A 15,134-nucleotide genomic window follows, 5' to 3' on the forward strand; every position below is an offset into this window, starting at 1 on the left:
GTCCTAAATAAAAATACATCCTTGAGCGTCGAAGTGGTGGCTCGGGGTGAATCTGGACGGGTGAGCTTCAATTGAACGTTTCAATATGACTTCTGATAGTTTAGACAGAGCCAGCTGAAGCTGGGCACTACGAGTATTTTTTGCTGTGTTTTCCAACAAATTTGCTCTGAACGAGCCAATGGGCAAGCGCCGCCTTCCATGCATCACAAATGATCATACCAGGTACATTTTTGAAACTTGGTGTGTGATTCGACTTTGGCTCATTCAACCGCAGAAGCTCACGTTTGACCCAATTAAATGGAACCTCTCACTTATTTCCGCAAAGTGTGGATAAATCAACTGATCTTTTCGAGTGTTCTCTGCTCAAACGCCAGGGTCGACTGGTACATTCAGTTTTTTCAACTCTTCCATTTACCCATGATGATTGACGGGTTCAATAGCTGGTTGACGAATGGTTCACAGGTGCGCAGTCGGTTTATGAATCTGATCTCAGGGCTCAATTATCTTATAAAGAGGCCTTCCAAATCCACGTTCATACTGCTCAGTAAGAATGGTTTCTTCCTTCGTTTCCGCAACTAGACTATGGCTGCTTCTGCTAATCGCGTATCTTGGAAGGGTCACAGCGACAACGTTCATCGATGGCTCAAGCTCTATTGTTAAACTCAACTATGGCTCCTTTCAAGGAAGTGTAGCGGGGGAGCTCGAGATGTTCCTTGGCATGCCATTCGCAGCACCCCCGTACGCATCTTACAGGGTGATTTTCATAAAAAGTATTGTAGTTAATCATTGAGCTTTCGCAGGATTGGAAATCTTCGATTTGCACCGCCCGAACCTCCAATTCCGTTCAACGGTGTTCGCCAGGCAACGACTTTCGGTTCTGCATGCTTCCAACAAGTGCAGCCATCGATAAACATCTCTGCATCTCCTGCCGTTACTCCTCCGTCTGCAAGTGGAACATCAAGCTCGCTTGCTGTATCAGAGGATTGTATGCTATTGATTTTGGATCTGTTGTTTGGCAGTTAATCTTAGCATCACCCCAGGTCTTTTTATCAACGTGGTGAAACCTGCAAAGATTCCTTCCGGCAAGGCACTTCCTGTTTTATTCGTGAGTATTTGTCTTCGATCTTGAATATTATGGCATTACGTCTAACTTCGATACATCAGTGGATATATGGAGGTTCGTTGTATTCCTCTCAAAATTCGACCCATTCTGTATAAGTCAAACCCCACAATGAGGTGGATTCCAAGTTGGGGATACCTCGCTTAATCCAGGAAATACCGTAGTCTCGCGTTCAATTGCCTTAGACGAACCGGTTGTATATGTATCGGCGAATTACCGCCTCAGTGGTCGGAATTTTCTTTTCGTTACACTCTTTTTACTTTGCCTAATGGCACAAATTTACCTGTAGCCCTTGGTTGGCTGGCTGGAAAAGAAGTCAAGGAGGCTGGAATCGGAAATGCAGGGCTAAGAGATCGTGAGTTGACTTGTGTACATCTATATGCGTTGTCGCTCATATATTCTAGAACGCTTTGCCATGAAATGGGTCCAGGATCACATAAGACATTTCGGAGGCGACCCTAATAGGGTAACGATGTAACTTTTTCAAGATTACTTTCACCATACCATGGATGACCTACTTATTTTGGAATTTTATAGTTGGGGAGAAAGTGCGGGTGCTATCTCAGTAGGCGCCCACATCGTTGTGAATGACGGCAATCCTACCGGGCTATTCCACGGAGCAGTAATGGTATATTCCATGACCTTCATCGATTCAGCTTCCGTTTTCATCACACAAACTTATACAGGAATCTGGCTCCCCACTTCCTACCGTGGACATTACCACCAAACAACCTGTCTTTGAACAGCTTTTGGCTAACACCGGGTGTACAGGGAGTGCTGACCCTATTGCATGCCTGAGAGCGGTCCCGTTCGACGTATTAGGGGATGCTATGAATTTATCTGACAGTCTATTTTCATTTGCAAGCCGGATAATCCCGTGGCAACCAACAGTGGATGGAGATTTTATCAAAAGAGATCCTCAAGTTTCTATTCAAAAAGGGTTATACGCAAAGGTATGGGCTTCTACTTTTCTGACTTTTTTGAAGCGTCCACACGGTTATTAATATTGTTAGGTCCCCTTCATTACGGGGGATTGCGACGACGAAGGAACGTGAGTGTTATTTATCACATAGGAAAGCTTGACTTTGGCCAACCTTCTGACGTCCTCTTAAAGACTGTTCTCACTGTCCAACACGAATATCACGTATGTATTCCTACTTCATGGGTAGCATGAGCTCAAATAAGGAAAACTGTTTAAAGCACCAACGAAGAATTCTTGTCTTATATGGAAAACATGTTTGTACATTCCAATTCTTCTTTATATCAATGAGACGCTGAGAATGTGCGTAGCTATTTTCGAGGTCTGGTATCCCAGGAACAGTTGGCCGAGGTCGCCGCAGCATATCCTGAAAATGTCACCTTGGTACGAGTTAGTTGCTTTTAGACGCCCTTGATGCTAAATAGGATTACTGGTTTGATAGGGTTCTCCATTCGATACTGGGACCGCCAACGCAATCACGTATCGTGTTTCTCCGTCCCCTTTGATTATCTAACCTGAGAACCATGGATAGGCCAGAGTTCAAGCGCATGGCGTCAGTTTCAGGTGACCTGTTCTTCCAAGCTCCCCGTCGGTTCTTCTTGCAGACCGCTTCAAAGACCCAGTCTACTTATGCCTTTTGTAAGCTCATTGTAGCGAAACAATTGTCTTTCGCTGACCTCGCACAAGTATTCAAACGTGGAAAATCCATCCCCATTCTAGGAGCGTCCCACGGAACTGATATTCCCGAGTTTTATGGAACTGGAACAGACCCCGACTTCATTGGCACAGATGGACTAGGTACTTGTTGTGACCATTTTTCGATAGCGCAAGGAAAGCTCACCTGCTTCATAGTCAATTTCGCAAACACGGGGAACCCATCGCTTCCCAAAAACCCTATTAGCCTCCTCTCCGCCGTTGACTGGAAACCCTGGAGCTCCTCCCCGACCAGTCCCCCAATTTTGACGTTCCTGGACCCGGCGCCCGCAATCTCGATTACATCCGATACGTCTAGAGAGGAAGCGATGAATTTATTGTCACGAATCTCTCTCGAGCTCGACTCAAGCGCTGGCCAATAATAGCCAGTATATGTATCCCTTTGACGAGTTGAAATCAAATTCATTTTGTTGTTCTTTGCGACTTGACAATAGTCAAGCAGAATCATCGGATAGGGTGCGTATGATTTCATTCCCCTTTCTGTGATCATTTTACAGTGCCCATCAGAGGCGCAAACCTGTGACCTTTGCCGAGGACCTGGCGTCGATTTGTGATGGGTGCACTCATAGCATTCTGACCCCCACGTCGAGCGACGAAGCACTTATATTGCAAACCACCCTCCCATTTTCTCAAGAAACATGACCACAAAGTTCTCAAGCGCCCCTTTGAGTGGGCATTTTGTGGGCCCAAGAAGATTTATAGTATCACCAAGGAGTCGACAACAACGTCGGTGTCCATTACACTATCTTCAGCTGCACAGACGGACGCGATAGCCATGAAGGCAGATGTCTGTGGAGGGTTGTACATCAAGTTTGGGTGTGTATCTTAGCGTCCTCATCCTGCTTCGCTTCTCTGAGATCAGTAGCAGACAAGCGATAGCTGCGAACGCAGCGGCGCTCCCGGAGCCGATCCAGAAGCAGGTTCGGGTCCGAATCTTTCTGTGTACATGGCTACTCCAATTGTGCTAATATAACACAATATTATATAACATGCTAACTTGTTCTCACCCTCATGGCAAGCCGATAGTACTTTTCTGGTGAGTCTGTATCGGACTTGGCCTAATTTGCTGCAGCATCTTTGTCCAGCTCTGTTGAGCTCTGTTACCATCCTTACGTTAACCATTTCATTGGTATTTCATCATGGGTATGATGGGAAAGTAGCCGCTTTCAACGGATGCGGTAAGTGGCGACGCGGTCATCATGATGGTACCAGCCATGGATGTCCTAAACACATCCTTAGGCATCTAACTGATGGCTTGGATTGAGCCTGGATGGGGAAGCTTCAATTGAAACTTGTGCTCCGAGTTCTGATATTGTTTATAGAGCTGAAGCTGAATTAATACCCCAGGTTTTTTTGTTCCTGTGTGTTGCTATAGATTTCTCTATGAAGAAGCGAGAGGTCACCGGTCAAGCGGTGCCTTCTATACATTACGAATGGTTATACCATGTATGTTGAAACTTGGTGTGTGATTCAACTGTGGCTATTCAACCGAGGTAGCTCCCGTTCGACCCAATTAAATGGAACCTCTAACTTATTTCTGCATGGTGCGGATGACTCTGCTGATCTTTCGGAGTGTTTTCTGTTCAAACGCGCTGTCGACTGTTATATTCGGTTTTTTCGACTTCCATTTCCCCCGTGACTTATGGCGTCAATAGATGGCTAACGAACAGTTCACTACGGCGTGTCAACTTCGCAAGTATAATCAAACCGCGCTACCTTCGGTTACACACTCATTGTACGTCAAACTTAGTGTCTAAGGCGTTATTCCAAATGTGTGACATATCAAGTGCACTTGTATCATCGAACCGGGCAAATAGAAAAATAAGTGCACTCAAGTGCACGCAAGTGCATGCAAGTGCAATGCAAGTGCAACTCTGCACTTGCATCGCGCGTGACAGTGTGTGAATATGTCACAATTATTTCCTCGGGACAAAGGTGCCGGTGCATGCCGAGTGAGGAGAACATGCCATGTTTTGCTCGTACAACTGAGGTCTGAGGCAAATAAACAATTTTGGCTTCTAGCATGAGTTTTGAATATTACCTCTGTTAGACTATTTATTCTAAAATTTGCTTCAGACAGTTTGTGCGCCATTTTCTGGCACATTTCACTGCCAGGGATGTGTTGTCACGGACTTGTGATCTGTCGTCACAAGAACCAATGAACTCGTTGTAAATACACCTTCTGCCTTGGAGTATGGGAAAATAAAACATAAAACTTATATATTTCGGTCTGTGTGGTATACCCATTCTCCCGAATAGTGTTTTTTACTCTCTCTGGGCACCTTGGGGCGAAATAAATCAAAAATAAGTTTGAATATTCTCTCTACAATGATGAGGTACTACATCAAGCAAAACAATGTCTGCCTGCTAAAACTTCCGCTATTCGGATTAAGAAATCGGGTAACATTAAAAATTATGCTTATAGCTGGGGATTCTGCTGGCAATTATACAATAATTGACTCGTCTCCGATAACCTTCTAATTTATGTCACATTTATGTCACATGCACTGCACTTGCACTGCACTGCACTTGCGTGCACTTGCACTGCACTCGCGTGCACTCACGTGCACTTGCGCGCACTTTCATGCACTCGCACTGCACTTGCATGCACTCGCATTGCACTTGCATTGCACTTGCGTGCACTTGCGTGCACTTGCACTGCACTTGCACACACTTACATTGCACTTGAATGCACTTATGTTTACTTCATAGTACTCGAGTGTCACCGTGCCTATGGAAGGCTTTTTGGGGGTTGACGCTTGACATGTCTAGAATCAGAGACCGTGACAATGACTTAGTTCAATCCCTTCGTCAATTGATAGCTGTCTGAGAACGAAAGAGTTGGATTGGGAATACTTCATCCATAATTTTTACAGCAGATATACTATCAAAGGTAAGTATATACTATTATTTGATATTTTTCACGGCAGTTGACTGATGATATTCATTCATGTAACACTGGCAGACAACTTTATTATAAAGTGGAAAAGGGTGGCCCTTCACGGAGGTCTCACTCTACTTATTAAGACGATACATGGCTTTTCTATCATTCCTACCAGCCCAAACTCTGTCAAAATTATACGACCCACCGAGCCTAGTAGGAGAGAAGAGAAACCTTAGGCCACGGCCTATCCCTGAAAATAGGACTGCAGCGAAGGCAGTGAAGTCAAAAACAAAGAAATAATATTCAATCTCCTAGGTACAACATTGATTAGCTATGTAAATATCATGTATATCAAGTATATGATGCTGTGTACTATAACGGACTGTGCATTTGCGTTTTTTTTATGTTTGCACTTGCGCGCGCACTGCACTGCACTTGAGCACAGCCACCGTGCACTCGCATGCACTCGCAATGCACTTGCACTGCACTGCAGCACAGCCACCGTGCACTTGCATTTGCACGTTTTGCACTTGCGCACTTGCGCTGCACTTATTTTTTCCTATGCCCCTTCCTATGTTTGTGGAAAAGGCAAAAGCCTTGCCCCAAGCAAGATCCTTACATATCTTTTGTTAAGGCTCATGTCGAGTCAACTTCAGATGCCAATTCCCAGAGTTCTACTTCTAGCATCAACAACCCCGAACCGTCGAAGCCCCGGAGTTGCACGAGCGCGTCGGGCAGCGGGTATTTGACCTGCTTTCGACTAACGGAGGGTTGTACATCAAGTTTGGGTGCGCACCTTAGCATCCTTACACTGTTTCGCTTCTCTGAGATCAGTGGAAGGCAAGCGATAGCTGCGAACGCAGCGGCGCTCCCAGAGCCGATCCAGAAGCAGTTCGCCAGCCTGTTCGACGACGCACCGCAGGTTCCCTACTCAACCATCCACCGTGTATTTGTAAATGAGTTGGGGCAGCCTCCGAGCGGGCCCAACGGTGTATTTGAGGTATTTGAAGAAAAGGCTGTGGCCAGCGCAAGCATCGCGCAAGTGCACAAGGCAAAGCTCTGGCCCACGCGCGATGAGAGTGGACGTGTGGTAGACGAGGGAAAGTGGGTTGCAGTAAAGGTACAGAAGCCTGACGTGGCAAAGCAAATGGAGTGGGACATTGCTGCGTTCCGCTCTGTTATGTGGATGTTTGAGCATTGGGCGTTTGATCTGCCCGTATATTTCGTCGTTGGTGAGTATTCTACGTTTATATCTTGATATTACTCATATCAATTTGCCTAGTTCATTTCACGATGTTGTAGATTTTCTTGCAGACCATCTAAGGTAAGAACTAGACTTCAGCAGGAAGCTCTACTTTATCAACCCCCTCGACAGCGTCGTCGTTCCTCTACCCGGTACACCCAGCCAAAGGCGCCTCACTGAGCTGTTGTCCGCGCAGATGTTTCAGTTTGGACAGGCGCACTACGATTTACACCCGGGTAACATCCTCATACGCCCCTCGCCTACAAACCGCACCCAGCCGCAAGTCGTGATCATGGGCTGTGTGTACAGCTTCCTGAAGAATTCAAGAGGGAGTGGGCGGAGCTGTGGCGGGCGATGCTGGTGGGTGATTTTAGTGGAGTGAAGAGTGTTGCGGAGCGATGGGGGTTCGGCCCGTTACCTGATTTGGTGGCGAGCTTTGTGATGATGCGGCCGACGATTTTGAGGAAGGGGAGAGAGGTCAAGAAGACTGATTCAGGGGCAGAGAAAACGAGAAAAGACGGAGAAAACGAGGATAGAGATAACGAGAAAAAGAGAGAACGGATGTCAGAGTACGAGCTCAGTCTGAAGATGAAGCAGAGGCTGAAGGAATTTTTGGCGGACACGGATCGGATGCCCAAAGTCATTCTGTTTCTGAACAGAAATATGCGGATAATGCAAGGTACATACACACTACCATTTATCTGACCTCTCTTTACTTTATGTCTTCACTTTTGGTTGGCTTCGGTGTGCTCATCATATTTCCTTTTGTAGGGAACAACGCGTCATTCGGCAGTCCCGTCAATGGCGTCAAAATCACAGGCTACTGGGCTTCAAAGGCACCCACTCGAAACACTCACCTCACATTCTCCGAGCGCACACGGGAGTGGTACAACCACACACGCTTTCAGCTCAGCATGTTCAGCATGGACTTCGCCATTTGGAAGGCATTGGTCGGGTTCTGGTTGCGCACACTTCCCGCTCGGATGCACGCTCGGGATGCACTGCCACGCGACGATGGCAGGGGAACAGGATGATGAAGGAGCAGATGGAGGAGGCGCTAAGGGAGTTTGTTGAGGACGACATGGGCATCGATCTCCCGGTTGGACTCTGATCTCGACCTGGAGTCTCGGGAGGATGTCTGTGAGGCTGGCAGAAGTTGAAGTCAAACTGCAACGCGTTGTACCAATGTGGTGACTTGTTTTTGAGCATTTGATGATAGATATATCTGCTAATTTTGTGACGTAGCAATATCTTTGTACATGGATTACTGCAGGATTACCGGCACTCCATTCATTTTAATACTTATTGCATACCGGATCACGAATAAAACTCCAATATCCAATGTACAAACTATTACAATACATGTTGTTGCATGAAATATATCGAAGCAAGTCCCAACACCAAAGCTACTATCTATCTGTCTGTCACTTCTTTCTAGGTTGCTTGGGGTTGGGCCTGCCTTCACTCTCGACCGCCCTCGCATCGACATGGTCTTCGTTGGATCGAGGACGCTTACGCTCCGGTTCACCCACGATGGATCCCTCTGCCGCCGTATTACTATGATTCTTCACCAGCAAACGAAGCTCCGACCAATGCAAATCTCTACCGTCCCCGGCGCCTGAATCAAGTGCCTCGGTGGCCTGTATGTTGAGCAGCTTAAACACGTAGAAGAATGTGTTGTGGATCTTGGCATATGACCCAACATCATTGTATGCGCCTTCGCGACCACGATCGACATATTCGCTGTAGAGATTCTGCCTCAAGAAGAAGAGTGAAGCAACAAAGGAATAGATTGACTTTGGAGCGCTAACCGTCATGGATTCTCCGAATGTGGCTTTGGTGATGCAGTGGATTCGAGCATCAGTCGGCCTGATCTCATTTATGAAAATGGCCTTGCCAAAATTCTGCAGAGACGGTGTCGATTGTTCTGGGTCGAGGCGGCAGCATACGTTCCAAAGAAGAATCCACCATAATGATTCTAGATCGTGCTGAAAGTTATGAGCGACACCAGCCGGCGGCTCGGCCGTCGCAGTTTCGAAAGCCTTTCTTTGAAATTTGGCGATGCCCTGTGCCACAATCTGTAATTCGTCAATCTCAAGTGTATTTCCTTCAAGACCAGGCGACGGGGGGAGATGTTCCTTCGCTCTTATCGTATCATCGTGGTCGGAAGAAAAGAGATAAGTTGAGAGCATGACCTCCAGAGGCATAAAGTAAGGAGTTCCCTGTAAGCAATGTTCAGAAGAGAACTACTTCGCAGTAAGATGACGTACATACCGTCTTTGGATTTGCAGCATGCGCTGAGGCGTTTGGCAAAGGAAATTTCTTGGCATATTCGAGGTCAGAGAGCTTCGCAAACCACTCCCCCTTGCTCTCTAAATTTTTCTTGAATGCAAGTATGTTTCCGGAACTGATGTCCCTATGGACCCATCCCGCACAGAATAAAAGTTGAAGGGCTAAATAGAAGCAGGTAAGCTTTGATACTGGAACAACACAACGCAATCCGCTTACGGGTGAGTGTTTGATAGAGCACATTGACAACTTCTCCAAGGGTTTCGAGTCGTCCAACGGTTTCACAAAGCTCTTTGAATAGAACGCGATACTGCCTCTTTGGTGAATATTCACGCAGGACTACTGGACGCTTTGGTGTTCTCGAAGCAATGGGATGAGTGTTGACGGATGCCTGGACGTTCTGCAGCTGTGATTTTTGAGTTTTAGTACCGGTTCGTGGGACATGTGATGCAGGGTCGGGCTCAGCGAGTAGATCTGTTGTTTGGGTTCCATCTTTTGCTCGTAGTTTGGTTAACTGTCCACTGTGGTCAAGGACAATTTCGAGAAAGTACTTCTTGTAGCTTCCATCAAGAACAATCTGTTGGTGGGCTTTTTTGATCTCTTTGAGTTCCGTCGGTTCGTCCGTACTATTCCAAAATTGTTCAATATCGCCAAAAATGGTGTCCTGTATCTTCCTTTCGGTCTCCGCAGTGCTGTCGAGCCATACATCTTTCAGAACGAGGGGATCTCCAAACTCCTCGCCACTTTCGTTGATTTCGACGACTTTATAAACACGCGCCATGCGGCCAGTGATGTTGTTCGAGCGATATAGCGATAAGGGTTCCAAAGTACGAAATAGACGAAACTTTTTGCTGCCTGGTGATTCGGGAAGCTTGAACATGTAATTCCCGTCTGCTTCGAGCGTCACCGTTGGATCGTAACCAAGTTCTTCCTCCGTTGCGAAAGAAAACGCAATGAAGACTTGAATGAATAATTTGGGATTCTGTAGGAAATTTGTCAGAATAAGAATAAGAAGAATATTATAAGGAGAGGAAGAACTACAGACCTCGGTGAAGTCGAAGGTATGCGATGCGGCTGAATGCGAGCGGCCATGGTACCACAGCGTGACGTTGCGCTGTTCGCCCGTGATCTGCGTTGCATTGTTGCAAATGTCAGTTCGGTCGACAACAAGAAGGCCAGAAACCATACCCCAAAAGTAAACATACGACGGACGTCGTCGTTCATGATCTGAACATTGGCAGATACAGCTTGCAAAGCGTTCTATAGTGAATAAACATCAGGCAACCCGCGCGAAAGAAGAGATATGAGGTGGAAAATGGAACGGAACTCACTTGCCGTTTCTGCGACTCTGACAACTTGTGTTCCATTACAACTGCTATGTCCGTAGTCAGAAGCGGCTTGTTCTTTTCGAAAGCTGCGACGAATGCGGCATCGATCTTGTTGTTGGAGCCGCGATTGGGAGAATCTATCGGCTTGTATGGCACGTTCACGTAGCTGAATTTGTTACGGTTTCGCTGTCCAGGGTAGTCGATATTCCCAATGGTCTCAGCGATCTTTTCCCACCCTTTAAAGACAGCGATTTCGTTGTCAGTCAGTACTGCCATTTTTTTCTTGGGCGGGTACGCCCGAAAAGCAAAATTTGTCTCGTCGCCAGTTAAAACGGATGATATCGGGTCTGTGTCACTGCGAAGAGCGTAAGGTCCTGCGCCACGTCCCGTTGGAATGTCTTCTAAGAGCTTCTTAACAAAGTATTGCGTCTCCTTCTCGGTTGGAACGAAAGGGAGATAGGTTTCCATGAAGCTCTCGACGGGGCAGGTTATGAATTCGCCATCCATTTCTCTCGCAATCTGATTCCGAAGCTGCACGATGCCAATATCCTGTCCGAAGGATTTCTGGCTACGTGGGGTGTCGGGGAATCTGTAAATGTCGAATGTTAGTTCGTAGTAGACCCGTGACAAAGGCTGCAAAAATGTACGGGAGAGGTTTGGTAGTCCTTTGGGTATAACCTTTAGCCTTTATTTCTGACTGATATGATAAAGCACTCACTTGGTTTTGTTTTCGTTCGTCATTGTGTGTAGGGGAAATGATGAATCACGAAGGATGCGCGTTGCATCTTAAGTATGTTTTGAGAGAGGCTTGGCGGTGCCCTTCGCGTCGCTGCAATCGGGTGCACGTGCTGTTCAATGATCTGGCCCATCATTTCTCACGGCCTACCCATTGTCTACCCAATTAAACCAGCCAACTTTGGCCCACAAGGGCCCACATCCGTTGTTCAATCAAACTGGCACAAACTTCCATTAAAGTCTGCTCCTAATGGTCATATTTCTAGGTGGTTACCATTGTACGTATGATGTTTAGAAGGCCGATTGAACAGGACAATGGTATGTAAAGTTTCTTGCATGATAGTATTAATTTTTGTCTTCAGTGGAACTTGGAAAGAATACTCAAGAGCTGGAGTCACGTAGCGTGAAAGGCCTTCCCTCGTTTCTTCTAAATTAATTGAGTGGCCGTATCCATTGGTGTTACTACCCTGAGCAAAAATAGCAATGGAGGATTAATGATCTGCCGAATGGACTCACTGACTTGGACCTGTGATCCAGAGTGAGGTTGGCAGACGTCAAAGCGCAACGCGTTGAATCAACGGGTGACTTTCATTCAAGCATTTTATAATATATATATTTGCTAATTTTTGGCGTACCAATATCTCTGTATATGTATAACTCCACTCACTTTAATACTTACATGAATTATATCAAAGCAAGCCGGAACGCTAAAGCTACTATCTATCTCTGTTACTTCTTTCTAGATTTCTTGGCGCCGGTCCTGCCTTCGCTCTCGACCTCCCTCACATCGACATGGTCTTCGTTGGATCGAGGACGCTTACGCTCCGGTTCTCCCACGGCTGATCCTTCTGCCCCAGAATCCATAATACGTTCCTTCACCAATAAAGGGATTTTGGACCAATGTGAATCCCCTTCATCATCGTCAGGATTTTGAGGTTCAGAATCCTCAGTAACTTCTTTATTGAGGAGTTTAAAGATGTAGAAGAAGATGTTATGGATCTTAGAGTACGATCCGATATCATCATATGTTTCCCTTTTACCACGATCGACGTAGTGCTGGTAGAGATCATGCCTCAACAGAAAGAGAGCACTGACAAGAGGGAAAAGCGATTCTGGTGCCTCGGCGACGATAGATTCTCCGATTGAGGGTTCGGTTATGCACCTCATTCTGGAATCAGTTGGTTTCATCTCATTCACGAAAATAGCCTTGCCAAAGTCCTGAAGGGACAGTGTCGAGTGCTCTGGGTGAAGACGGCAGCATATATTCCAGAGAAGAATCCACCATATCGATTCTAAATCGTGCTGAAAATTGTGAACGACTCCAGTGACCTTTTTGGCAGGTGTAGACATCTGAAGCTTTTGCTTGAATTGAGCGAGCCTCTCCGCAATTATACGCTTTTGTTCAGTTTTGACTGTATTTTTGGCAGGATCAAGGGGCGCTTCGATGATTGCATTGATGAATTCAGCAGAAAAGAGGTAAGACGACATCATAACCTCCAGAGGCATAAAGTACGGTGTTCCCTACATACATATTCAGAAAACGGTTACGGTGTAAGACAAGAAGGTACATACGGTCTTTGGATCTGCTGCGGGGGCTGAACCTTTTGGCAAAGGAAATTTCTTGGCATATTCAAGGTCAGAGAGCTTCGCGAGCCACGGCCCCTGGCTTTCAAAATCTTCCTTGAAGGCAAGAATATTTCCAGAACTGATGTCCCTATGCACCCATCCCGCGCAAAACAAAAGCTGGAGCGCTAGATAGAAGGCGTAAGGCTTTGCAAATCAAAGGTGGGAAAAACAAATCGCTTACGGATGAGGGTTTGCGATAGCACATTGACAACTTCTCCGAGGGTTTCGAGCCGTCCAGAAGGTCTACAAATCTCCTTGAAAAGGATGCGATATTGCCTCTTCTGCTCGCTCGGAATAGCTGGAAGGGCTGGTGGTTGGGAAACAATTCGGTGTGTGTTTACAAACGTCTGATCGTTCTGAGACTGCGATTCTTGTGATTTGGTACCAGTCACCGGAGCATCCAGTGCGAGGTCTTGCTCAGCGTCGAAGAAACCTCTGACTTCGGTTCCTCTCTCTACTCGTACTTTAGTTTTCTGTCCGCTGTAGTCCAGGACAATCTGAAGAAAGTATTGCTTGTAGCTGCCATTGCCAACAATTTTCCTGTGAGCTTCTTTGAAGCTCTTTAACTCCAGCGGTTCGTCCGGGCAATCCCAAAATTCTTCGATATCGGTAAAAATAGCGTCCTGTATCTCTTTTTCCGTTTTCGCAGAGCTGTCGAGCCACACGTCTTTCAAAACGAGAGGATCTCCAAACGCTTCGCCGTTTTCCCTGACTTCAACGACTTTATAAACACGTGTCATTTGACCAGTGATGATGTTCGAATGATAGACCGATAGGCCCTCTACAGTGCGAAAGAGCCGAAACTCGTCGCTTCCCGGTAAACGTGGAAGCTTGAATGTGTAGTTTCCGTCTGGTGCGAGCTTCACCATTGAATCGTAGCCAAGCTCTTCTTCCGTTGCAAACAAAAATGCAATGAGGATTTGAATGAATAGTTTAGGATTCTATGTGGATTTTGTCAGAAGAATATTCTAAGAATAGGGAAGGCTACAGACCGTGGATAAGTTAAAAGGATACGACGCGGCTGAATGTGAACGATCATGATACCACATCGTAACATTATGCCTTTCGGCTGTTATCTGCGTGGCATATCGTGGATGTCAGCTCGGCCATCAGAGAAATGTACAGAAAGCGCACCCCGAAAGTGAACATACGACGTACGTCTTCGTTCATGATCTGAACATTGGAAGAGACGACATGTAACGCGTTCTACAGTGAGAAAAGATCAGAAGATACACGCGACAGAATGGTCTTTAGCTGAACTATGGAATGGAACCCACTTGCCGATTGTGCGACGCAGCGACTTTGTGCCCGACTACAACAGCTATGTCGGTCGTCTGAAGCGGCTTGTCCGTATCGCAGGCTGCAACAAATGCGGCATCGATTTTGTTGTTGTAGCCTCGGTTGGAGGAAGCTATCCTCTTGTTCGGAATGTTTACGTAGCTGAATTTGTTGCGTTTTCGTTCCCCAGGATATTCGAAATTGCCAATGGTCTGTGCAATCTTCTCCCATCCTCGAAAGACGGTGATTTTGCTGTTAGACTGCCGCCCCCGTTTGCTCTGGAGTGGGTAATCTCGAAAAGCGAAAGTTGTCTCGTTTCCCGTTAATACAGACAATACTGGCCGTGTAGTTACGTCGCTGGAATGAGAAGCATTACCAGCCCCCGTTGAAGTGTCCTGTAAAAGTTGCTGAACAAAGTATTGCGTTTCCTTGTCATTTGGGACGAAAGGCAGGTAGGTGTTCATGAAGCTCTCGACAGAGCATCTGATGAACTTGAACTCGCTATCCATTTTCCTGATAATATGCTGCTGCTGCTGACGCTGCACGATACTAATATGACAATATTTATGTATCCGCAGGCTTGTTTCGGGATAGTGTACACGCAAAATTGATGCTCCTTGGGTTGGTGTATGTTTGTAGTTGAGGAGATGGTAAATGATTGATCATGAAGAACGTGCAGGTTTACCTCAAGGGATTCAACACAGGCTTAGCGGTGCCCTTCGCGTCGCAGCGATTGGATGCACGTGTTGTCAAAAGAATGGTCTGGCCCATCAATTTCTCACGGGCCACCCGTTGTCCACCACTGTTGCCACATTCGTCGTCCAATGCGTATGATTACATCCCCTGAGTGGGCATTTTGTCAGCCCAAGAAGACTCAGAGCATCATCAAGGACTCAACAGCACCGTCCTTGTCCATTACACTATCTAAAGGTGCAAAT

The 15,134-nt window shown here is 46.4% G+C and overlaps 4 protein-coding genes across 4 annotated transcripts; 2 read left to right on the top strand and 2 right to left on the bottom strand.

Moving 5' to 3' along the window:
- Window positions 1-178: 178 nt before the first annotated feature.
- JR316_0010641 (putative secreted lipase) lies at window positions 179-3,175 on the top strand (the record flags this gene model as incomplete). The annotated part of the gene is made up of 18 exons (XM_047896306.1): window positions 179-222; window positions 580-738; window positions 801-941; window positions 1,030-1,105; window positions 1,165-1,177; window positions 1,237-1,347; window positions 1,410-1,475; window positions 1,525-1,594; window positions 1,658-1,748; window positions 1,807-2,073; window positions 2,134-2,171; window positions 2,235-2,264; window positions 2,321-2,356; window positions 2,411-2,483; window positions 2,542-2,579; window positions 2,632-2,738; window positions 2,787-2,897; window positions 2,925-3,175. 18 exons carry the CDS (start codon window positions 179-181, stop codon window positions 3,173-3,175), a joined length of 1,722 nt encoding a protein of 573 aa, XP_047744351.1.
- Window positions 3,176-6,258: 3,083 nt separating this feature from the next.
- Window positions 6,259-7,974, top strand: JR316_0010642 (ABC1 family protein C10F6.14c; the record flags this gene model as incomplete). Its single annotated transcript, XM_047896307.1, is given in 5 exon segments — window positions 6,259-6,272; window positions 6,286-6,929; window positions 7,027-7,226; window positions 7,250-7,619; window positions 7,712-7,974. The coding sequence occupies 5 exon segments, from the start codon at window positions 6,259-6,261 to the stop codon at window positions 7,972-7,974; spliced, it is 1,491 nt and encodes a 496-aa protein (XP_047744352.1).
- Window positions 7,975-8,364: 390 nt separating this feature from the next.
- Window positions 8,365-11,298, bottom strand: JR316_0010643 (uncharacterized protein; the record flags this gene model as incomplete). The annotated part of the gene is made up of 7 exons (XM_047896308.1): window positions 8,365-9,162; window positions 9,215-9,393; window positions 9,449-10,211; window positions 10,275-10,358; window positions 10,418-10,489; window positions 10,561-11,146; window positions 11,276-11,298. 7 exons carry the CDS (start codon window positions 11,296-11,298, stop codon window positions 8,365-8,367), a joined length of 2,505 nt encoding a protein of 834 aa, XP_047744353.1.
- Window positions 11,299-12,021: 723 nt separating this feature from the next.
- On the bottom strand, window positions 12,022-14,705 carry JR316_0010644 (uncharacterized protein; the record flags this gene model as incomplete). Its single annotated transcript, XM_047896309.1, has 6 exons — window positions 12,022-12,813; window positions 12,865-13,043; window positions 13,100-13,859; window positions 13,911-13,939; window positions 14,070-14,124; window positions 14,196-14,705. The coding sequence occupies 6 exons, from the start codon at window positions 14,703-14,705 to the stop codon at window positions 12,022-12,024; spliced, it is 2,325 nt and encodes a 774-aa protein (XP_047744354.1).
- Between the last annotated feature and the right edge of the window lie 429 nt (window positions 14,706-15,134).

Source organism: Psilocybe cubensis, chromosome 10 (assembly GCF_017499595.1).
Source record: "Psilocybe cubensis strain MGC-MH-2018 chromosome 10, whole genome shotgun sequence".
Taxonomy (NCBI): Eukaryota; Fungi; Basidiomycota; class Agaricomycetes; order Agaricales; family Agrocybaceae; genus Psilocybe; species Psilocybe cubensis.